This window comes from Oncorhynchus keta, chromosome 18 (genome assembly GCF_023373465.1).
Source record: "Oncorhynchus keta strain PuntledgeMale-10-30-2019 chromosome 18, Oket_V2, whole genome shotgun sequence".
In the NCBI taxonomy this organism is placed as follows: Eukaryota; Metazoa; Chordata; class Actinopteri; order Salmoniformes; family Salmonidae; genus Oncorhynchus; species Oncorhynchus keta.
The window spans coordinates 16,681,707-16,707,287 of record NC_068438.1 but is presented as its reverse complement, the minus strand read 5'-3'; the positions used below and the strand labels follow the sequence as shown (position 1 = coordinate 16,707,287).

Genomic DNA, 25,581 nt, shown 5'->3' with positions numbered 1-25,581 from the left:
ATATACTTCTCTGTTGATATCACATACATTATCAAGCATTTCACACATATTATCCAGATACTGACCGTTAGCACTTGGTGGTCTATAGCAGCTTCCCACAAGAATAGGCTTTAGGTGAGGCAGATGAACCTGTAGCCATATTACTTTAAAAGTATTTAACATTAGATCGTCTCAAAGCTTTACAGGAATGTGTTTCTGAATATAGACCACAACACCGCCTCCGTTGGCATTTCTGTCTTTTCGGGAGATGTTATTAACCATGTATTGCTACCACTGTATCATCAAAGGTATTATCTAAGTGAGTTTCAGAGATGGTCAGAATAGGAATGTCATCTGTTACAAACAAGTTATTGACTTCATGGACCTTGTTCTTAGGCTACATATTTTAATATGGGCTATTTTTAGCACTTTTCTGGGTTGCTTGATTGTTTTTAATTCTTTACTGGGAAGCTTATCAGAGGTAGACTTACTCATGTTATTTACATTGGAGGTGAGATGCATAAAGTGGTCTTCCTACTATTGCGCACCATCTCAGTGCTAACAGTGTAACTCTGGTTTATAGGCTTATGATTACTGCTTACAATAGCTGTAGGATAAACAGATGTATTCGGTGCAATTAGGAGTACATACATTAAATTACTTACATTGTGTTTCCCAATGCCCCTAAAATCATGTACATTTGATGCAGCATTATGACGACTCATTGTCACAATGGTAGGGATTAACTGAGCTGGTCTTGGTCATTTACCAGTCATTGTTTCAATGCAGCCTTGAAATGCGTGGAGAAGGTCTAGGAGCCAACATGATTTGGATGGACTCCGTCATTCCTGTAGAATATCTTCTGTTTCCAGAAGGTGTCAAAGTTATCAATAAAAGTGACTCCAGCAGAGCAACAGTAGTCTTTTAGCCAGACGTGCCAGCAGTCTGCTGAATCTTTCACACCAGCGGCCCAACAGGTGATATTCCGAAAAAGGTACAGGGATTGGACTGCTGAGGACTGGGGTAAAGTCATTTTATTTGATGAATCCCCTTTCCGATTGTTTGGGGCATCCGGAAAAAAGCTTGTCCGGAGAAGACAAGGTGAGCGCTACCATCCGCCCTGTGTCATGGCAACAGTAAAGCATCATGAAACCATTCATGTGTGGGGTTGCTTCTCAGCCAAGGGAGTGGGCTCACTCACAATTTTTCCCAAAGAACACAGCCATGAATAAAGAATGTTACCAACACATCCTCCGAGAGCAACTTCTCCCAACCACCCAGGAACAGTTTGGTGACGAACAATGCCTTTTCCAGCATGATGGAGCACCATGCCATAAGGCAAAGGTGATAACTAAGTGGCTCTGGGAACAAAACATCGATATATTGGGTCCATGGCCAGGAAACTCCACAGACCTTAAAACTTCTTACAGCTTAAATCCTGTTAACGGGATTGATTTGACAACAGCCAGTGAAAGTGCAGGGCGCCAAATTCAAACAACATTAGTCTCATAATTAAAATGCCTCAAATATACAAGTATTATACACCATTTTAAAGATACATTTGTTGTTAATCCCTCCACAGTGTCCGATTTCAAAAAGGCTTTACGACGAAAGCATACCATGCGATTATGTTAGGTCAGCACCTAGTCACAGAAAAGCACAGCCATTTTTCCAGCCAAAGAGAAGAGTCACAAAAAGCAGAAATAAATATAAAATTAATCACTAACCTTTGATGATCTTCATCAGATGACACTCATAGGACTTCATGTTACACAATACATGTATGTTTTGTTCTATAAAGTTCATATTCATATCCAAAAATCTCAGTTTACATTGGCGCGTTATGTTCAGTAATGTTTTGCTTCCAAAACATCCAGTGATTTTGCAGAGAGCCACATCAATTTACAGAAATACTCATCATAAATGTTAATGAAAATACAAGTGTTATACATGGAATTAAAGATATACTTCTCCTTAATGCAACCGCTGTCAGATTTCTAAAAAGCTTTACGGAAAAAGCACACCATGCAATAATCTGAGTACAGCGCTCAGGCACCAAAACAAGCCACACAGATACCCGTCATGTTGTGGAGTCAACAGAAGTCAGAAATAGCATTATAAATATTCACTTACCTTTGATGATCTTCATCGGACTGCACTCCCAGGGATCCCAGTTCCACAATAAATGTTTATTTTGTTTGATAAAGTCCATAATTTATGTCCAAATACCTCCTTTTTGTTCACGCATTCAGTTCACAAATCCAAACTCACGAGGCGCAGGCACTTAGTCCAGACGAAAAGTCAAAAAAGTTATATTACAGTTCGTAGAAACATGTCAAACGATGTATAGAATCATTCTTTAGGATGTTTTTACATAAATCTTCAATAATGTTTCAACTGGACAATTCCTTTGCCTTTAGAAATGAAAAGAAACACAGCTCTCATTGCCACGCGCATGATTTAGCTCATGGCATTCTGCCAGACCTCTTAGTCAAACAGCTCTTATTCGCTCCCCCTTCGCAGTAGAAGCCTGAAGCAAGGTCCTAAAGACTGTTGACATCTAGTGGAAGCCTTAGGAAGTGCAATCGGACCAAATTTAAACTGTATCTTGGATAGGCAAAGACTTGAAAACCTACAAACCTCAGATTTCCCAATTCCTGGTTGGATTTTGTCTCAGGTTTTTGCCTGCCATATGAGTTCTGTTATACTCACAGACTGTAACAGCGTTCTTCATTTGTTGAAATAGAGTCGGACCGAAATGCAGCGTGGTGGTTACTCATGTCTTTAATGAAGAAAAAACGGAACGATACATGAAATAACTAATAAATACAAAAACAACAAACGGAACGTGAAACCTATTACAGCCTATCTGGTGAACACTACACAGAGACAGGAACAATCACCCACGAAATACAAAGTGAAACCCAGGCTACCTAAATACGGTTCCCAATCAGAGACAACGAGAATCACCTGACTCTGATTAAGAACCGCCTCAGGCAGGCAACCTATGCTACACCCCTACTCAGCCGCAATCCCAATACCTACAAAACCCCCAATACGAAAATACAATAACATAAACCCATGTCACACCCTGGCCTGACCAAATATATAACAAAAACACAAAATACAATGACCAAGGCGTGACAGGAACAGGCCCAGATCCACGCCTTTTGCGTGAAGAAAAGACGCCGGGAAAGGGGACACAGATCGGGGATCCTTCTAAAAATTCAGAGGTGAGCGAGTAAACTCCCAATGCCTTCCATTATTCTTGCATAACATTATTGATGACCTACTATTAAGATGATCCTACCAACGGGACAAACTGTAACATGTTATGTTTCACCGAGATGTGGCTGAACGAAGATACGGACAACATAGAGCTGGCAGCATTTTCCATGCACCGGCAGAAAAGAGACGCTACCCCTGGGGATGTGAATCTTTTTGTCAATAACAGCTGGTGCACAATGTCTAAAATCAAAGACGTATTGAGGTATTGCTCGCCTGAAGTAGAGTACCTTATGATAAGCTGTAGACCACACTATCTACCAAGAGAGTTCTCATCTGTATTATTCATAGCCGTCTATTTACCACCACAAAACGAAGCTGGCACTAAGACCACTCTCAACCAACTCTATAAGGCCATAAGCAAAGTAGAAAATGCTCAGCCAGAAGTGGCGCTCCTAGGGGCCGGGGACTTAAATCAGTTTTACCCCATTTTTACTAGCATGTCACATGTGCAACCAGGGGGGGAAAAAATCCTAGACCACCTTTACTCCACACACAGAGATGCATACAATGTTCTCCCCCACCCTCCATTTGCCAAATCTGACCATAATTCTATCCTCCTGATTCCTGCTTGCAAGCAAAAACTAAAGCAGGACGTACCAGTGACTCGCTCAATGCGGAAGTGGTCAGATGACGCGGATGCTACACTACAGCACTGTTTTGCTAGCACAGACTGGAATATGTTCTGGGATTCATCCAAAGGCATTGAGGAATTCACCACCTCAGTCATCAGTTTCATCTGTACATACATATCCCAACCAGAAGCCATGGATTTACAGGCAACATCCGCATCGAGCTAAAGGCTAGAGCTGCCGCTTTCAAGGAGCGGGAGACTAATTCCCTGATCCACCTCAACGCAGACGACACCATTCTGTATACTTCTGGCTCTTCTTTGGACACTGTGCTATCTAACCTCCAAACAAGCTTCAATGCCATACAACACTCCTTCCGTGGCCTCCAACTGCTCTTAAACACTAGTAAAACCAAATGCATGCTTTTCAACCTTTCGCTGACCACACCCGCCCGCCCGACTAGCATCACCACCCTAGACGTTTCCGACCTAGAATATGTGGACAACTATAAGTACCTAGGTGTCTGGCTAGACTGTAAACTCTCCTTCCAGACTCATATCAAACATCTCCAATCCAAAATCAAATCTAGAATTGGCTTTCTATTACGCAACAAAGCCTCCTTCACTCACGCCGCCAAACTTACCCTAGTAAAACTGACTATCCTACCGATCCTCGACTTCGGCAATGTCACCTACAAAATAGCTTCCAATACTCTACTCAGCAAACTGGATGCAGTCTATCATAGTGCCATCCGTTTTGTTACTAAATCACCTATTATCACCCACCACTGCGACCTGTGTGCTCTAGTCGGCTGGCCCTCGCTACATATTCATCGCCAGACCCACTGGCTCCAGGTCATCTATAAGTCTATGCTAGGTAAAGCTCCGCCTTATCTCAGTTCACTGGTCACGATAACAACACCGACCCGTAGCACACATTCCAGCAGGTTTATCTCACTGATCATCCCTAAAGCCAACACCTCATTTGGTTGCCTTTCCTTCCAGTTCTCTGCTTCCAGTGACTGGAACGAATTGCAAAAATCGCTGAAGTTGGAGACTTCTATTTCCCTCACCAACTTTAAACATCAGCTGTACATAGAACATCTGTAAATAACCCACCCAATCTACCTACCTCATCCACATACTGTTTTGATTTACTTTTCTGCTCTTTTGCACACCAGTATCTCTACTTGCACATCATCATCTGCTCATCTATCACTCCAGTGTTAATGTGCTAAATTGTAATTATTCGCTCCTATGGCCTATTTATTGCCAAACTCTTCATGTCTTTTGCACACACTGTATATTGACTTTCTTTTTTTTCTACTGTGTCATTAACTTGTTTATTGTGCTATTGGCTTGTTTATTGTTTATTCCATGTGTAACCCTGTGTTGTTGTCTTTGTCACACTGCTTTCCTTTATCTTGGCCAGGTCGCAGTTGTAAATGAGAACTTGTTCTCAACTAGCCTACCTGATTAAATAAAGGTTAAACAAATCTTGAAAAAAAAATTATATGGACACTGAAACTGACACAGGAAATGGAGCAGAAAGCTTCAACCATGACACAGGTAATACTGTTGAGGTTTTAAATGAGGAAATCGTTCAACAACAGCCACGTGTATTAAGACAACATGGTGGTTCTAATCTGAAACTGGACAAACTTATAATTCACTGCATCACAATACCAGTTGGTCTGAGCTTTACATACACTAAGTTGACTGTGCCTTTAAACAGCTTGGAAAATTCCAGAAAAGGATGTCATGGCTTCAGAAGCTTCTGATAGGCTAATTGCATCATTTGAGTCAATTGGAGGTGTACTTGTGGATGTATTTCAAGGCCTACCTTCAAACTCAGTGCCTCTTTGCCTGGCGTCATGGGAAAATCAAAAGAAATCAGCCAAGACCTCCACAAGTCTGGTTCATCCTTGGGAGCAATTTCCAAATGCCTGAAGGTACCACATTCATCTGTACAAACAATAGTACGCAAGTATAAACACCATGGAACCACGCAGCCGTCATACCGCTCAGGAAGGAGACGCATTCTGTCTCCTAGAGATGAATGTACTTCGATGCGAAAAGTGCAAATTAATCCCAGAAAAACAGCAAAGGATCTTGTGAAGATGCTGGAGGTAACAGGTACAAAATAAAAAAGCTAATATTTAAATGTATGCTCAGCTATGCCTCGCAAGTAGAACAACTGATTTATTTTGTTTATGTAGATCGAGTTTTGAAATATAATGTGATCTGAGAAGAACCATACTGGCAGGCCATGCATAGCCAATATGCTGTGGTAATGAATTAGGCCTACTGCACAGATGTCATCCCTACAGACCTGTTTTTATTAGGTTAATGATGCATAGGCTTACATTTTTTACTTCATGAGAGCGTAGATCTCAGCTTGCATTTTGACTCAGGTTGGTGACCACTGGGCTAAAGGGTGTCTCCAGGGTCAGCTAGTTGTTTATTTTATTTTTAAGTTGGAATCACACCAGGGAGGATCATGGGAGTTTATTTCTTCCTCTCTGTGCCGAGGTCCTGACCTCATCACCACACCTCTGCACTGACACACACACACACACACACACACACACACACACACACACACACACACACACACACACACACACACACACACACACACACACACACACACACACACACACACACACACACACACACACACACACACACACACACCACTGAAATAAGTGTTACAGCACCTCTCAACACCCATGGCCTGCTGTTTATTTGGCTTGTATTACCTTTCCCCCTGAAGACACACACACGTGCACAGTCCATTTACTCGCCTTACATCTCTCCTCCCCTTGTTGATCATACTATCTGCCCTGTGTAATAAAACATGTAATCATGTAGTATAATAACGTGTATAATAATGTGGTAATGCCTGTCTCCAACAGGAATTGATTCCAGAGTTCTACTACCTGCCGGAGATGTTTGGTAATAGTAATGGTTACCACCTGGGCCAGAGGGAGGATGGCAAGATGGTGTGTGATGTAGAGCTGCCTCCCTGGGCCAACAAGCCTGAGGACTTTGTCAGGATCAACCGGATGGTGAGGAACTAAACACCTCTCCTCCTCTCCTCCTCTCTCCTTATCTCCTTATCTCCCACCCTCTGCTCTGTTCCTTTCCTCTCCTGCTTTTGTCACCCTTGTCTCCTCCTCCGTCCTCTCATTTTGTACCACCCTTTCCTTTCCTCCTCTATCATCCCCTCCTCTTTCCTACCCCCCACCTCTCCTCTCTCCTCCTCCCTCTTCCCTCTCCCCCCTCCTCCCCCTCACTCTGTATGTCTGTGTGCACTGCTCGATACTAACACAATCTGCAGCTGACTCCGTTGATGTCACTAAAGGACGGGGCCAGTAAGTGTCCCCTATAATGTTACCTAATGCTGGACTCATCAATCATCATTTAGCTGCGTGTGTGTTTGCGTGTGTGGCTGTGTGCTGTTTGTGTGTGTGTGTCAACCCAGTACAACCCTGTTCTCCCTGCAGGCCCCTTTTGAGCAACACACACACACACACACACACACACACACACACACACACACACACACACACAGAGAGAGACACACAGAGACGTGAACTCGCTCTCCCCCCTCTGCCAGCCTCTCAACCAGTCCAGCCTGGAGACACACAGCGTTTCACTTCTCATCACATTTCAAACCCACACACACACACACACACACACACACACACACACACACACACACACACACACACACACACACACACACACACACACACACACACACTCACAATCACACACTATTATAGATATGAGATTATGGGGGGGCGGGGTTCTACAGTTCTACAATGTTATTGGGGGTAGGATGTGGGGTATGGGGTAGGAACACACTTGACCTTTTCAGCAGGAGTGACAGAGCTGGGGGGAGGGAGGTAGGGGTGGTGATGGGAAGGGGCTGGGGCTGGGGGGGTTAGCGGCGAGCAGAGGTGACCTTTCAGTAAGCTCAGCTCTCTTCTCCTCCTCTACTTTCTCCCTCTGCTCTCCTCCTCTACTGCATGGTCAGCTATATCTACATCAACCTAGCACACAGAGAGGTGGAGGGGTGGCACAGAGAGGAGGGGGAGGTGGAGTGGAGTGGTGGCACAGAGAGGTGGAGGGAGCTAGAGTGGTGGCACAGAGAGGTCGAGGGAGGTGTAGTGGTGGCACAGAGAGGATGGGAAGGTGGAGTGGTGGCACAGAGAGGTCAAGGGAGGTGTAGTGGTGGCACAGAGAGGATGGGAAGGTGGAGGGGTGGCACAGAGAGGAGGGGGAAGTGGAGGGGTGGCACAGAGAGGAGGGGGAGGTGGAGGGGTGGCACAGAGAGGTGGAGGGGTGGCACAGAGAGGTGGAGGGAGGTGGAAGGGTGGCACAGAGAGATGGAGGGAGGTGGAGGGGTGGCACAGAGAGGAGGGGGAGGTGGAGTGGTGGCATAGAGAGGTGGAGGGAGGTGGAGGGGTGGCACAGAGAGGAGGGAAGTGGAGGGTTGGCACAGAGAGGTGGAGGGGTGGCACAGAGAGGAGGGGGAGGTGGAGTGGTGGCACAGAGAGATGGAGGGAGGTGGAGGGGTGGCACAGAGAGGAGGGGTAGGTGGAGTGGTGGCACAGAGAGATGGAGGGAGGTGGAGGGGTGGCACAGAGAGGAGGGGGAGGTGGAGTGGTGGCACAGAGAGGTGGAGGGAGGTGGAGGGGTGGCACAGAGAGGTGGAGGGGTGGCATAGAGAGGTGGAGGGAGGTGGAGGGGTGGCACAGAGAGGAGGAGGAAGGTGGAGGGGTGGCATAGAGAGGAAGGGGAGGTGGAGGGGTGGCACAGAAAGGTGGAGGGGTGGCACAGAGGAGGGGGAGGTGGAGGGGTGGCACAGAGAGGTGGAGGGAGGTGGAGGGGTGGCACAGAGAGGTGGAGGGGGAGGTGGAGTGGTGGCACAGAGAGGTCGAGGGAGGTGTAGTGGTGGCACAGAGAGGATGGGAAGGTGGAGGGGTGGCACAGAGAGGAGGGGGAAGTGGAGGGGTGGCACAGAGAGGAGGGGGGTGGAGGGGTGGCACAGAGAGGAGGGGGAAGTAGAGTGGTGGCACAGAGAGGTGAAGGGAGGTGGAGGGGTGGCACAGAGAGGAGGGGGAGCTAGAGTGGTGGGACAGAGAGGTGGAGGGGTGGCACAGAGAGGTGGAGGGAGGTGGAGGGGTGGCACAGAGAGATGGAGGGGGAGGTGTAGTGGTGGCACAGAGAGGATGGGAAGGTGGAGGGGTGGCACAGAGAGGAGGGGGAGGTGGAGTGGTGGCACAGAGAGGAGGAGGGAAGTGGAGGGGTGGCACAGAGAGGAGGGGGAGGTGGAGGGGTGGCACAGAGAGGAGGGGGAAGTAGAGTGGTGGCACACAGAGGTGGAGGGAGGTGGAGGGGTGGCACAGAGAGGAGGGGGAGCTAGAGTGGTGGGACAGAGAGGTGGAGGGGTGGCACAGAGAGGTGGAGGGAGGTGGAGGGGTGGCACAGAGAGATGGAGGGGGAGGTGTAGTGGTGGCACAGAGAGGATGGGAAGGTGGAGGGGTAGCACAGAGAGGAGGGGGAGCTAGAGTGGTGGCACAGAGAGGTGGAGGGGTGGCACAGAGAGGAGGAGGGAGGTGGAGGGGTGGCACAGAGAGGAGAGGGAGGTGGAGTGGTGGCACAGAGAAGTGGAGGGAGGTGGAGAGGTGGCACAGAGAGGTGGAGGGACGTGAAGTGGTGGCACAGAGAGGTGGAGGGAGGTGGAGGGGTGGCACAGAGAGGAGGGGGAGGTAGAGTGGTGGCACAGAGAGGTGGAGGGAGGTGGAGGGGTGGCACAGAGAGGAGGGAGGTGGAGGGGTGGCACAGAGAGGTGGAGGGGTGGCACAGAGAGGAGGGGGGAAGTGGAGGGGTGGCACAGAGAGGAGGGGGAGGTGGAGGGGTGGCACAGAGAGGAGGGGGAAGTAGAGTGGTGGCACAGAGAGGTGGAGGGAGGTGGAGGGGTGGCACAGAGAGGAGGGGGAGCTAGAGTGGTGGCACAGAGAGGTGGAGGGGTGGCACAGAGAGGTGGAGGGAGGTGGAGGGGTGGCACAGAGAGATGGAGGGGGAGGTGGAGTGGTGGCACAGAGAGGTCGAGGGAGGTGTAGTGGTGGCACAGAGAGGATGGGAAGGTGGAGGGGTGGCACAGAGAGGAGGGGGAGGTGGAGTGGTGGCACAGAGAGGTGGAGGGAAGTGGAGGGGTGGCACAGAGAGGAGGGGGAGGTGGAGGGGTGTCAATGAGAGGAGGGAGGTGGAGGGGTGGCACAGAGAGGAGGGGGAAGTACAGTGGTGGCACAGAGAGGTGGAGGGAGGTGGAGGGGTGGCACAGAGAGGAGGGGGAGGTGGAGTGGTGGCACAGAGAGGTGGAGGGGTGGCACAGAGAGGAGGAGGGAGGTGGAGGGGTGGCACAGAGAGGAGGGGGAGGTGGAGTGGTGGCACAGAGAGGTGGAGGGAGGTGGAGAGGTGGCACAGAGAGGTGGGGGACGTGAAGTGGTGGCACAGAGAGGTGGAGGGAGGTGGAGGGGTGGCACAGAGAGGAGGGGAGGTAGAGTGGTGGCACAGAGAGGTGGAGGGAGGTGGAGTGGTGGCACAGAGAGGAGGGGGAGGTAGAGTGGTGGCACAGAGAGGTGGAGGGGTGGCACAGAGAGGAGGTGGAGGGGTGGCACAGAGAGGTGGGGGAGGTAGAGTGGTGGCACAGAGAGGTGGAGGAAGATGGAGGGGTGGTAGACAAAGTTACTGGCACAGAGAGGAGGGGGAGGTAGAGTGGTGGCACAGAGAGGTGGAGGGGTGGCACAGAGAGGAGGGGGAGGTGGAGGGGTGGCACAGAGAGGAGGATGGAGGTGGAGGGGTGGCACAGAGAGGAGGGAGGTGGAGGGGTGGCACCGAGAGGAGTAGGGAGGTGGAGGGGTGGCACAGAGAGGAGGAGGGAGGTGGAGGGGTGGCACAGAGAGGAGGAGGGAGGTGGAGGTGTGGCACAGAGAGGAGGAGGGAGGTGGAGGGCCAGGCCTCGGCAGGGGGGTTGTTGCACAGTGTTTTTATCCTCTTATCTTGTAATATAGATATTAGCTTACATGCGGAATCCTTGGATGGATACCTAGAGAATCATCATCTTCACTCTCCGTCACTGTCCTCACTCATCCTGCTCTCAGATCTCATTATGGCATTATTCATTTTCTGCTTCCCTCTTACGTTACTTTTTATTCTCTCTCTTTCTCTCTCTTTCTCTCTCTTTCTCTCTCCTTCTCTCTCTCTCTCCTTCCCTCTCCCACCCTCCCTCCACCCCTCCTCCCTCCAGTTCCCATCTTTGCATGTGCCAGATTCAATCGTGGTGACATGCCCCATGGCTAGTTCAGCTCCCTCTGTGTTCAGCTCTGTCTGTGCGCTCTAGCTAGCTCCACTCTGTTGATAGAGGCTGTTATTGTCCTGTGGGAGGGAGAGTGTAAAGTCCTGCAGCATGTCTTTATGCGTATCTGCTGCTAGAGTTGTAGTGTGTGACCACTGGGTCGACAATAATAACAATAATAACATAAGCACTATAAGTCTACCATAGTAATATAGCACAACAGTAACACTGTCTACCATAGTGATATAACACAACAGTTACACTGTCTACCATAGTGATATAACACAACAGTTACACTGTCTACCATAGTGATATAACACAACAGTTACACTGTCTACCATAGTGATATAACACAACAGTTACACTGTCTACCATAGTGATATAACACAACAGTTACACTGTCTACCATAGTGATATAACACAACAGTAACACTGTCTACCATAGTGATATAACACAACAGTAACACTGTCTACCATAGTGATATAACACAACAGTTACACTGTCTACCATAGTGATATAACACAACAGTTACACTGTCTACCATAGTGATATAACACAACAGTAACACTGTCTACCATAGTGATATAACACAACAGTAACACTGTCTACCATAGTGATATAACCAACAGTAACACTGTGATATAACACAACAGTAACACTGTCTACCATAGTGATATAACACAACAGTAACACTGTCTACCATAGTGATATAACACAACAGTTACACTGTCTACCATAGTGATATAACACAACAGTTACACTGTCTACCATAGTGATATAACACAACAGTTACACTGTCTACCATAGTGATATAACACAACAGTTACACTGTCTACCATAGTGATATAACACAACAGTTACACACCATGTCTACACTGTCTATAGTGATATAACACAACAGTTACACTGTCTACCATAGTGATATAACACAACAGTTACACTGTCTACCATAGTGATATAACACAACAGTTACACTGTCTACCATAGTGATATAACACAACAGTTACACTGTCTACCATAGTGATATAACACAACAGTTACACTGTCTACCATAGTGATATAACACAACAGTTACACTGTCTACCATAGTGATATAACACAACAGTTACACTGTCTACCATAGTGATATAACACAACAGTAACACTGTCTACCATAGTAATATAGCACAACAGTAACACTGTCTACCATAGTGATGTAACACAACAGTAACTTTGTCTACCATAGTGATGTAACACAACAGTAACACTGTCTACCATAGTGATGTAACACAACAGTAACACTGTCTACCATAGTGATGTAACACAACAGTAACTTTGTCTACCATAGTGATGTAACACAACAGTAACTTTGTCTACCATAGTGATATTACACAACAGTTACACTGTCTACCATAGTGATATAACACAACAGTTACACTGTCTACCATAGTGATATAACACAACAGTAACACTGTCTACCATAGTAATATAACACAACAGTTACACTGTCTACCATAGTGATATAACACAACAGTTACACTGTCTACCATAGTGATATAACACAACAGTTACACTGTCTACCATAGTGATATAACACAACAGTTACACTGTCTACCATAGTAATATAGCACAACAGTAACACTGTCTACCATAGTGATGTAACACAACAGTAACTTTGTCTACCATAGTGATATAACACAACAGTAACACTGTCTACCATAGTGATATAACACAACAGTTACACTGTCTACCATAGTGATATAACACAACAGTTACACTGTCTACCATAGTAATATAGCACAACAGTAACACTGTCTACCATAGTGATGTAACACAACAGTAACTTTGTCTACCATAGGGGCCAGTGTAAGATCACAGGAATACTGTAGTTATCTTTACTTTGATATATTATCTAAAACACACTTAAGACTCCCATCAGAAATTCATGTTCCTCTCCGTACACACCAGTACACACATGCAGACACACACACACACCCACGCGCACACACACGGCTTACAGTAAAGTGGATCTCCATTAGTATGGAACAGCTCCATGGGAAAGATGGCTAGTCATTGTTTTTAATAGACAGAGAAGAAACATGATACCTGGCAGATATCAGACTGGAGACATTAAACAGGCTCCCTGAGGCTCATCCTGTTTATTAGTTTTAGGCCCAAATAGCACCCTATTCCCTATATAGCTAGTGCACTACTTTTGATAAGGGCGTGGTCAAAAGTCGTGCACTATATAGGGAATAGGGTGCCATTTTGGATGGAGTTTTTATCACAGTCTGGAGAGAGAATTACTGCTATCAAAACTCAGGATTCCATATTATCACTGAATGCTTTAGGTTCAATAGTAGTTTTCCTCTTTTACAACAACTAGTGCAGTAGGGTTTGTGTGTTGAGCAGTGCAATGATGTTGTCAGTTGTATGTACAGTAACATTGACTGTGTGTATAGTGTAACTTGTGTTGGGTTGCGTGGTGTGTGTTATTGTTTCCGATGTGTGTATTGCTGTGTGTTTACTGTGTGTGTTTTTATGCTGCTGGCTGCCTTTATCCTCTACTCTGTGTTGTGTGTGTTATGTGTACTGTGTGTTTACTGTGTGTGTTTTCATGCTACCGGGTGCCTTTCCCCTCTACTCACCCTGCATGTGTTGTGTGTGTTTACTGTGTGTGTTTTCATGCTACCGGGTGCCTTTATCCTCTACTCACCCTTCATGTGTTGTGTGTGTTTACTGTGTGTGTTTTCATGCTACCGGGTGCCTTTATCCTCTACTCACCCTGAATGTGTTGTGTGTGTTTACTGTGTGTGTTTTCATGCTACCGGGTGCCTTTATCCTCTACTCACCCTGCATGTGTTGTGTTGTGTGTGTTTACTGTGTGTGTTTTCATGCTACCGGGTGCCTTTATCCTCTACTCACCCTGCATGTGTTGTGTTGTGTGTGTTTACTGTGTGTGTTTTCATGCTACCGGGTGCCTTTCCCCTCTACTCACCCTGCATGTGTTGTGTTGTGTGTGTTATGTGTACTGTGTGTTTACTGTGTGTGTTTTCATGCTACCGGGTGCCTTTATCCTCTACTCACCCTTCATGTGTTGTGTGTGTTTACTGTGTGTGTTTTCATGCTACTGGGTGCCTTTCCCCTCTACTCACCCTGCATGTGTTGTGTTGTGTGTGTTATGTGTACTGTGTGTTTACTGTCTGTGTTTTCATGCTACCGGGTGCCTTTATCCTCTACTCACCCTTCATGTGCTGTGTGTGTTTACTGTGTGTGTTTTCATGCTACTGGGTGCCTTTCCCCTCTACTCACCATGCATGTGTTGTGTACTGTGTGTTTACTGTCTGTGTTTTCATGCTACCGGGTGCCTTTATCCTCTACTCACCCTTCATGTGCTGTGTGTGTTTACTGTGTGTGTTTTCATGCTACTGGGTGCCTTTCCCCTCTACTCACCCTGCATGTGTTGTGTTGTGTGTGTTATGTGTACTGTGTGTTTACTGTGTGTGTTTTCATGCTACCGGGTGCCTTTCCCCTCTACTCACCCTGCATGTGTTGTGTTGTGTGTGTTATGTGTACTGTGTGTTTACTGTCTGTGTTTTCATGCTACCGGGTGCCTTTCCCCTCTACTCACCCTGCATGTGTTGTGTTGTGTGTGTTATGTGTACTGTGTGTTTACTGTCTGTGTTTTCATGCTACCGGGTGCCTTTCCCCTCTACTCACCCTGCATGTGTTGTGTGTGTTTACTGTGTGTGTTTTCATGCTACCGGGTGCCTTTATCCTCTACTCACCATGCATGTGTTGTGTTGTGTGTGTTTACTGTGTGTGTTTTCATGCTACCGGGTGCCTTTCCCCTCTACTCACCCTGCATGTGTTGTGTTGTGTGTGTTATGTGTACTGTGTGTTTACTGTCTGTGTTTTCATGCTACCGGGTGCCTTTCGCCTCTACTCACCCTGCATGTGTTGTGTGTGTTTACTGTGTGTGTTTTCATGCTACCGGGTGCCTTTCCCCTCTACTCACCCTGCATGTGTTGTGTGTGTTTACTGTGTGTGTTTTCATGCTACCGGGTGCCTTTATCCTCTACTCACCCTGAATGTGTTGTGTGTGTGTTTACTGTGTGTGTTTTCATGCTACCGGGTGCCTTTCCCCTCTACTCACCCTTCATGTGTTGTGTGTGTTTACTGTGTGTGTTTTCATGCTACCGGGTGCCTTTATCCTCTACTCACCCTTCATGTGTTGTGTGTGTTTACTGTGTGTGTTTTCATGCTACCGGGTGCCTTTATCCTCTACTCACCCTGAATGTGTTGTGTGTGTTTACTGTGTGTGTTTTCATGCTACCGGGTGCCTTTATCCTCTACTCACCCTGAATGTGTTGTGTGTGTGTTTACTGTGTGTGTTTTCATGCTACCGGGTGCCTTTCCCCTCTACTCACCCTGCATGTGTTGTGTTGTGTGTGTTATGTGTACTGTGTGTTTACTGTGTGTGTTTTCATGCTACCGGGTGCCTTTCCCCTCTACTCACCCTGCATGTGTTGTGTGTGTTTACTGTGTGTGTTTTCATGCTACCGGGTGCCTTTATCCTCTACTCACCATGCATGTGTTGTGTTGTGTGTGTTTACTGTGTGTGTTTTCATGCTACCGGGTGCCTTTCCCCTCTACTCACCCTGCATGTGTTGTGTTGTGTGTGTTATGTGTACTGTGTGTTTACTGTGTGTGTTTTCATGCTACCGGGTGCCTTTATCCTCTACTCACCCTGCATGTGTTGTGTTGTGTGTGTTATGTGTACTGTGTGTTTACTGTGTGTGTTTTCATGCTACCGGGTGCCTTTATCCTCTACTCACCCTGCATGTGGTGTGTTGTGTGTGTTATGTGTACTGTGTGTTTACTGTGTGTGTTTTCATGCTACCGGGTGCCTTTATCCTCTACTCACCCTGAATGTGTTGTGTGTGTTTACTGTGTGTGTTTTCATGCTACCGGGTGCCTTTATCCTCTACTCACCCTGAATGTGTTGTGTGTGTTTACTGTGTGTGTTTTCATGCTACCGGGTGCCTTTATCCTCTACTCACCCTGAATGTGTTGTGTGTGTTTACTGTGTGTGTTTTCATGCTACCGGGTGCCTTTCCCCTCTACTCACCCTTCATGTGTTGTGTTGTGTGTGTTATGTGTACTGTGTGTTTACTGTGTGTGTTTTCATGCTACCGGGTGCCTTTATCCTCTACTCACCATGCATGTGTTGTGTACTGTGTGTTTACTGTGTGTGTTTTCATGCTACCGGGTGCCTTTCCCCTCTACTCACCATGCATGTGTTGTGTACTGTGTGTTTACTGTGTGTGTTTTCATGCTACCGGGTGCCTTTCCCCTCTACTCACCCTGCATGTGTTGTGTTGTGTGTGTTATGTGTACTGTGTGTTTACTGTGTGTGTTTTCATGCTACCGGGTGCCTTTCGCCTCTAACCCCGCTGCCTGTGTCTGTGTGTTCTGACAGGCCCTGGAAAGTGAGTTTGTGTCGTGTCAGCTGCATCAGTGGGTTGACCTTATTTTCGGCTACAAGCAGCGCGGGCCTGAGGCGGTGCGCGCCCTCAATGTCTTTCACCAGCTGACCTACGAGGGTTCCGTCAGCCTGGACAGCATCACTGACCCCGCCCTCAGAGAGGTACACCATAACACGACACGCTACGATACGCACGTCACTGTCACCATGGACACCAAACACCCCCTCACCCCAACCATCCCATCTACCCAGCTCCAGCATAGACAGATACTGCAGCTTCTGTCTATACACGTTCAGTTCAGTTCATTTATTTGGTATTTCACTGGAATTTGTCTCGCATTAAAGATATTAAAACATAAACATTTACAGACAACATGATATAGATGACAACAACTGCATAAAACACATACAGAGTACACACATATATGGGTTTACAGTATAGTTGTTGCAAATACATGATCAATACAGTACAAAGTTAAGGGTATTTTGATCTCTTCTATCTCTCATTCACTCCATTTACTATTGACATTATTCTATTTTGCCCCTATACTACTGCAGACCCACTCACTCACTCACTCACTCACTCACTCACTCACTCACTCACTCACTCACTCACTCACTCACTCACTCACTCACATTCACACCCAGAATGTTAGTCTGAAGTGTTGTTTGATATAAATTATCAAGGGGTCATCTTGTGAATAGACATGGGAGTGAATCCTCTCATTTAGATTTAATTAATTGACTCGATCTGAGCTGTTCTCTGAGCAGGAGGAAGCTGTGAATAGCTTAATTGCAGAGAGAGAGAGAGGGGAGGAGGTCTCAGAGGGAGAGGGTGAGGAAGAGAAAGAGAGAGAGAGAAGTAGTGCGAGAGGGAGGTAGAGAGAGAGGGAGGTAGAGAGAGAGGGAGGTAGAGAGAGAGGGAGGTAGAGCGAGAGGGAAAGAAGAGAGAGAGAGAGGAGAGAAGTAGTGCGAGAGGGAGGTAGAGAGAGAGGGAGGTAGAGAGAGAGGGAGGTAGAGAGAGAGGGAGGTAGAGAGAGAGGGAGGTAGAGCGAGAGGGAAAGAAGAGAGAGAGAGAGGAGAGAGGGGGGGTGGAGAGTGAGTGATTTAGAGAGAGAGTGGAAGGGAGAGAAGAAGATAGAGATAGAGGGAGGTAGAGAGAGATAAGGAGAGGGAAGGGGAGGTTGAGGTAGAGAGAGAGGGAGGTAGAGCGGTCGAGAGGAGGAGGAGGAGGGGAGCTGAGACTACACCAGTAACAGCTGGCATGCAGCAGCAGTGTGGTGTTTCCAGTGTGATCTCCTCTCCCTGTGATATCCACCATCTGTCGTCTGCAAAACAACTCATTTATATCCCGTCACTTCCCGGGCCGCCTTTATCTATCAAGTGACCACTATGCAAATCACTCAGCTGCCTAATTACCAAACAATATGGACAACGGCTTTGGTTTTCATTATTTCCTCTCAGGCCTTTTCAAACAATGGCAATTATTGGAGTCATCCGGCTGTGAGGTTTTGGAAGCTGTCTGTCTGTCTGCCACCCTGCGAGGCGATAGTGTTGGGATGGGAGCTGACCGTGTAGCTTCATACTGCCTAATGGTGGTGGCCAGTTGATGCTGTGTCCTTTCTAACATGGGTCTGTGTGTCTGTGTGTTGGAGGGAGGACTTAGCTCAGCTAAATGCAACAGATATGATAAATACTAAAGCAGAGCCCTATGGGAAAAGGCTGCCTGAATACCTTGATGCCTTCGTCAGATCCTCTTATTTTTACTCCATAGCAGGTGAATTCATTACTGTCTGTCATTAACTCAGAAACAGGAAACTAAGGTCAAGTCAGCAAAATAACAAGTGAGTCTATGAGAGATGATATGTAGCGGAAGGAAGAAAGAGTTCAATGCTTCAGATAAGCACTACAATTAGAGATAAACATCAAATCTGCATCCCAAATGGCACTCTATTCCCTACACAGTGCAGTACTTTTGACCAGAGCCCTATGGGAAAAGGCTGCTTTTTGGCACGCACAACAAGTATCAATTTGCCTGATAATGGTGGAAGTAGTGGGATCCTGTGTATTGGTGGAAATAAGGTGGCAGCCATGTGTGGAGCTGCTCCCAGTCAAAGGATCCCAACATGGTTTTCTTTTAGCTGACCCAGCCAGCCTGTCAGTTAGTCAGCCAGCCAGTCAGTCAGCCATTCTGAGTGGATGTGCTTATAGGCTCCAAAACATTCTGGGATGTGTTGATTGGCTCCAGAACATTTTAGGATGTGTTGATTGGCTTCAGGCAGATTCTGGTTCATACCTGTCTGGCAGGTGCAACCGCAGCGCTGACATTAACCGCTGAAATTATGGCATTAAAATGTCAAGGAATTAGAAAGTCAGATTGAAAGATAATCATTCATCTGACTAGGTGTCAGATTAGACTAGCTGATGGCTGCTGCTGTTACATGCGTTCGGGCTGTCCGGGCCGCCCTGGACGTGGTTGGCTAAGACAGGTGTCCGGGCCGTGGTTGGCTGAGGGCACAGTGACAGGTCTACTGGGTGCGCTGCTGGAACAGGAGTCCTACTGCAGCCTTGATGTCGATCCTGACAGCCTTCTCATATGGAAAACATGACAGCAGCCCCCTGATACAGACCCTGCTGTGTCACTCAGACACAAACAGACAAATTATTCATCAGTGAGGCTGTTCTCCTGCAGACAGCCAATCACACAGCCTCCAGTTAGAAAGCCCATTGCTGCCTATTGAAGGGATAAACAACATGGGGGGGATGTGTGCTAGCCCAATGAAGGTGTCCTTGTGATGACAGAAGCTTTGAAGCTGCTTTCATTAATGCTTACTGCAGTCACCTCGCCATAGTAGCAGCTCTGGCATGCTAGTGTTTAAATAGTTGACCTCAACTATAAGAAGATCCCTTGATAAGCTATACATAACTTAAAAGACACAGATTCCTGGTGATGGTAGCTGTGGTTGTGACAACATTGTTAGAGACAAGCCGGTGTACTTCTACATACGGTAGTTCACATGTCAACTCAGAGACGGTCATTCCCAGAGACCCTTCAGGCTAACTTCTGTCTGTGGTGGATTGCCTACAGCCAGTCCACACGGGCTCATCTCAAAGTCACCAATGACAATGGGGAATGTTAACTTCATAACGTGTTAACTTCATAACCTCACATCAAGTTTTTAATAGTGTATGAAAGGATGGAATTCAAAATAATATATTTTGGCTTTGTGTGGGTGCGTGTAGTGCCTTGGTTAATGTTTGTTCTTAAATGTTTCTTATTAGACACTTTAGAATTTAATTATGTGATAATTAACAACTACATACAGTCATCACACTTCCAGAGCAAAAGTCTGATCTCAACTACACAGAAAAACACAATCTATTAGTATGACCCAACCGTGTTGATTTTGTGTGTGGATAATTCATTCTATGTGGGTGTTAAGGTGTTGATGAACAGGTGTTAGTTAGTTCCCACTTCCCAGGTACGATGAGTCAGTACTATACCACATACTATACCTGTCTGTCAGTCAGTCAGTCAGTCAGTCAGTCAGTCAGTCAGTCCCCCCCAGGCCAGGTGATAGCTGCTGATATACCTGTGTGTTCATCCAGGCAGGTTGGTTGTTGCTGGGAGCTATATCAGCAGATAGTTACACAATACGTGTCACGTATCAGCCAAAAGTCAGGCAGGGCCTTAAAGCAGGCGGGTTGTAAATGAATGAACTGCCTGTTAAGTCTTCAGGATGGCTGTTTGAGATGCACGTGACTTTGTGACACACTGACCGCCAAGAGTATTAGAGCTATTAGCATGCTGTTGTGATGGTCGGGAGAAAACATGCTCTTCAGATCACCTTCAATCACTCTGCTCTCTCTCTCGCTCTCACTCTCTCTCTCTCACACTCTCTCTCTCTCCCTGCTCTTTTTCTCTCCCTTTCTCTCTGCGCTTTCTGCTCGCATTCTTTCTTTGCCTGTAGAAATAGAGCACCTTGTACACAGCCAAGGTTCTCCTGGAGAACCAAAAGAAGGAATTCTTCCGTACATTTTTCTGGAATAGAATGAATGGTCAGAAGAAAGGCTGATGTTTTCCACATGGCCCTCTGGTTCTTTCAGATCTCTGGCTCAGATTTCATTATGTGAACAGACTGGTGACCCTCACCCCAGCCCTCACCTAAAATAGCTATAATGGGACTAGGTTATTACTTGACTGACTGCATAGTAAAGAGCCACTGACTGATAATGGTTGCCAAATGTGTTCGCCGCCCAACGACTCACGGGAAACATTCACTGGCATTCCACGATGTTCAACTGACCAGGGGTCCTCACCTATCTGGTGCTATGCATGATGGGAAGTGACCCAGGGATTATGGGTAGACGGTCCTGACTAAGAATCACCTTCTACCCAGAACACACTGCTTCCACTGTGGCATGTGGTTGCCAATGGAAGCTGTAGATACTGAGTGGTGTGTACTGTCTAGTGCTGTGTGTGATTTGTGTGTGCCTGTATGTGTGTGTGTTTGCTCTCTGCCTTTGTTCCAGGCACAATAACATGGATGTGGGGACTGCTGCAGTCCTAGCATCATGTCAATCCAGGTTAGCGTTAGTGTGGAGGGTCCCGGGATGGGGATGGGAATGGTTAACTGAAGCATGTTAATAGGGAAAGGGTTGTCTCTTCCATACTAACACTTGGATGACTCTGCAGGCGGAGGGGGGAGGAAAGGGGGAGGAAGGGGGAGGGGGAGCACCCAGGCGGATTGGGAGTGCACCCCTCTCCTCCCTCTACGACCACCCTTCTCGGAGGCATGGCTGAGTTGGGATTTGCTTGCATTGTCAAGTAACGCATTGACCCATCACTTTGATGAATATTGATAGTGACAGCAGGCCTCTCTCTCTTTCTCTCCTCTTCCTCTCTCTCTCATCTTTCTCTTCTCTGTCTCCCCCTCTCTCTATTATTTCTCTCCTCCCCTCTCCTCCCCCTTTCTCTATCTCTCTCTCTACCCTCTCCCCTGCTCCCCCCCCCTCTCTTCCTTTCTCCCCCTCTCTCTCCCCCGCCTTCCTGCTCACTCGCTCTCCCTCCCTCTCTCCCTCTCTCCCTCCCTCTCTCCCTCTCTCACTTCCCCACCTTCCTGCTGTCTCGCCCTCTCTCTCTCTCTCTCTCTCTCTCTCTCTCTCTCTCTCTCTCTCTCTCTCTCTCTCTCTCTCTCTCTCCCCCTTGCTCTCTCTATCCTCCCTCCCTCTCTCCCTCTCTCTCTCCCCCGCCTTCCTGTTCGCTCTCCCTCTCTCACCCCCCCTCTATCTCCCTCGCCTTCCTGCTCGTTCTCTCTCTTTCTCTCTCTTTCTCTCTCTTTCTCTCTCTCTCTCTCTCTCTCTCTCTCTCTCTCTCTCTCTCTCTCTCTCTCTCTCTCTCTCTCTCTCTCTCTCTCTCTCTCTCTCTCTCTCTCTCTCTCTCTCTCTCTCTCTCTCTCTCTCTCTCTCTCTCTCTCCCCCTTGCTCTCTCTATTCTCCCTCTCTCCTCTCCCTATCTCCCTCCCTTTCCGTCTCTCCTCTCTCCTCAGGCGATGGAGAAGCAGATTCTGATTGTTGGACAGACTCCGTCTCAGTTGCTCATCGAGCCACATCCTCCTCGCAGCTCGGCCATGCACCTGGTGAGACACACGGCATGCTGGAAAAATTCTCTCCACTGCGTCTCTGTCTATCTGTGTGCGTGTGTATCCATGCAAGTGTGTCTGTGTATGTGTGTGTGCGCGTTTGTGCTTTTGTGTATGTGTGTGTGTATGTGTTTGAATGTCTTTGTGGTTTGTGTGGCAGTCCCATCTCTCCATGGTGGGAGAGAGAATATTTTGCCAGTAGGTTTCTCTATGCTCTCTTCTCTACCATGTCCTCCACTCCTTGTACCCACTCCCCATTTCAACTCCCCAGTCCCCATTGCTTCCAACATATTTCCAATGGCTCCATTGAGTGAGGAGTTGATGTGTCTATTGTGTAGAGCAGAGGGAAGAGTGCCCCCTACTGACCCAGTTCTACCACAGCTGTCTGACATGTCTGGCGTGTTGTGGGTTTAGTCCTTTTTGCTATCCCCATACAGTCAACTAAACTGAGTGCCACATTTTTGTAGTGCAAAATAGTTGTGCAAAGTACAAAAAGGACCTACATTATTTAGCATTAGGAAAATGTTGTCCCGACTTTGCTTGCAAGTGAAGATACATGCAAATGGATGGACAACTCTTGTCCCTGATGTTTCATGTACTATAAACAACAATTCCATCTCATGTTTCTAACCCCTGTCTGTCTCTGTATTTGTGTATGTGTGTCTGCCTATATGTCTGTATGTATGTCTGTCTGTCTGACTGACCATCAGACTGTCGGGGGGGTCCTCTTCCCCCTTCTCTTCCCCCTCCTCCCTCCCCTCTTCCTCCTCCCTCCTGTCCTCCTCCCCCTACCCTCTCCCCTCTCCCCTCTTCCTCTTCCTCTTCCTCTTCCTCTTCCTCTTCCTCATCCCCCTCCTCTCCTGCTTTTCTGTGTCTGAAACCTGTTTAACCTCCACACTAATTACCTCTCTTCATTCTGTCCCCTTCTCTCTCCTCCTCCTCCTCCATCCCTCCATCCTACATCCTCCACACTCCCTCTCTTCTACTCAATAGTGTTTCCTTCCCCAGAGTCCTCTGATGTTCAAGGACCAGATGCAGCAGGATGTGATCATGGTGTTGAAGTTCCCCTCCAACTCCCCGGTGACACATGTAGCAGCCAACACCCTGCCCCACCTCTCTGTCCCTGCCGCTGTCACCGTCACCTGCAGCCGACTGTTCGCTGTCAACCGCTGGCACAACACTGTCGGTGAGGGTACTACACACACACAGAGGCCATAAAGCACAGACCAGACCACACATACCCTACCGTTTAAAGGTTTGGGGGTCACTTAGAAATGTCCTTGTTCTTGAAAGAGAAGCACATTTTTTCGTCCATTAAAATAACATCAAATTGATCAGAAATGCAGTGTAGACATTGTTAATGTTGTAAATGACCTGTAATCGAACCCACAAGTGCTGATGCCCCAGATACTCAACTCGTCGAAAGAAGGCAAGTTTTATTGCTTCTTTAATTAGAACAACTGTTTTCAGCTGTGCTAACATAATTGCAAAAGGGTTTTCTAATGATCAATGAGCCTTTTAAAATGATAAACTTGGATTAGCTAACACATCGTGCCATTGGAACACAGGAGTGATGGTTGCTGATATTGGGCCTCTGTACCGTTTCCAGCTACAATAGTCATTTACAACATTAACAATGTCTACACTGTATGTCTGATCTATTTGATGTTATTTTAATGGACAAAAAAATTTGCTTTTCTTTCAAAAACAAGGACATTTCTAAGTGACCCCAAACTATGAACGGTAGTGTACATGCACGCACGCAAGCACGCACGCACGCACGCACGCACGCACGCACACACACACACACACACACACACACACACACACACACACACACACACACACACACACACACACACACACACACACACACACACATGCTCTTGTAAAACTAATTGCGTGTTCCACCACATGTGCTACCTACCACAGCAGTGGCCCTGTAAAACCCCTCCCTACCAACCAGGGCTAACCTACACAGCCTGGGTCTGTAGCAGCCTGGGTCTGTAACAGCCTGGGTCTGTAGCAGCCTGGGTCTGTAGCAGCCTGGGTCTGTAGCAGCCTGGGTCTGTAACAGCCTGGGTCTGTAGCAGCCTGGGTCTGTAGCAGCCTGGGTCTGTAGCAGCCTGGGTCTGTAGCAGCCTGGGTCTGTAGCAGCCTGGGTCTGTAACTGCCTGGGTCTGTAGAAGCCTGGGTCTGTAGCAGCCTGGGTCTGTAGCAGCCTGGGTCTGTAACATCCTGGGTCTGTAGCAGCCTGGGTCTGTAGCAGCCTGGGTCTGTAACAGCCTGGGTCTGTAACTGCCTGGGTCTGTAGCAGCCTGGGTCTGTAGCAGCCTGGGTCTGTCGCAGCCTGGGTCTGTCGCAGCCTGGGTCTGTCGCAGCCTGGGTCTGTAGCAGCCTGGGTCTGTAGCAGCCTGGGTCTGTAACATCCTGGGTCTGTAGCAGCCTGGGTCTGTAGCAGCCTGGGTCTGTAACAGCCTGGGTCTGTAACTGCCTGGGTCTGTAGCAGCCTGGGTCTGTAGCAGCCTGGGTCTGTCGCAGCCTGGGTCTGTCGCAGCCTGGGTCTGTCGCAGCCTGGGTCTGTAGCAGCCTGGGTCTGTCGCAGCCTGGGTCTGTCGCAGCCTGGGTCTGTAGCAGCCTGGGTCTGTAGCAGCCTGGGTCTGTAACAGCCTGGGTCTGTAGCAGCCTGGGTCTGTAACAGCCTGGGTCTGTAGCAGCCTGGGTCTGTAACAGCCTGGGTCTGTAGCAGCCTGGGTCTTTAACAGCCTGGGTCTGTAACAGCCTGGGTCTGTAGCAGCCTGGGTCTGTAGCAGCCTGGGTCTGTAACCGCCTGGGTCTGTAGCAGTCTGGGTCTGTAACAGTCTGGGTCTGTAGCAGCCTGGGTCTGTAGCAGCCTGGGTCTGTAGCAGCCTGGGTCTGTAGCAGCCTGGGTCTGTAACAGCCTGGGTCTGTAGCAGCCTGGGTCTGTAACCGCCTGGGTCTGTAGCAGTCTGGGTCTGTAACAGTCTGGGTCTGTAGCAGCCTGGGTCTGTAGCAGCCTGGGTCTGTAGCAGCCTGGGTCTGTAGCAGCCTGGGTCTGTAACATCCTGGGTCTGTAGCAGCCTGGGTCTGTAGCAGCCTGGGTCTGTAACAGCCTGGGTCTGTAACTGCCTGGGTCTGTCGCAGCCTGGGTCTGTCGCAGCCTGGGTCTGTAGCAGCCTGGGTCTGTCGCAGCCTGGGTCTGTCGCAGCCTGGGTCTGTAGCAGCCTGGGTCTGTAGCAGCCT

General features: G+C 47.9%; 1 protein-coding gene across 2 annotated transcripts in view; it reads left to right on the top strand.

Moving 5' to 3' along the window:
• LOC118396847 (neurobeachin-like) overlaps nucleotides 1–25,581 on the top strand; it is a 372,037-nt gene that overhangs the window by 328,882 nt on the left and 17,574 nt on the right. The window contains exons 49-52 of one of the 2 annotated variants that reach the window (XM_052467492.1): nucleotides 6,754–6,906; nucleotides 16,670–16,837; nucleotides 22,225–22,314; nucleotides 23,326–23,503. In XM_052467492.1, the coding sequence (XP_052323452.1) occupies nucleotides 6,754–6,906; nucleotides 16,670–16,837; nucleotides 22,225–22,314; nucleotides 23,326–23,503 (589 nt within the window). Of the gene's footprint in view, nucleotides 1–6,753; nucleotides 6,907–16,669; nucleotides 16,838–22,224; nucleotides 22,315–23,310; nucleotides 23,504–25,581 lie in introns of both variants that reach the window. The other variant, XM_052467491.1, reaches the window with a different exon arrangement.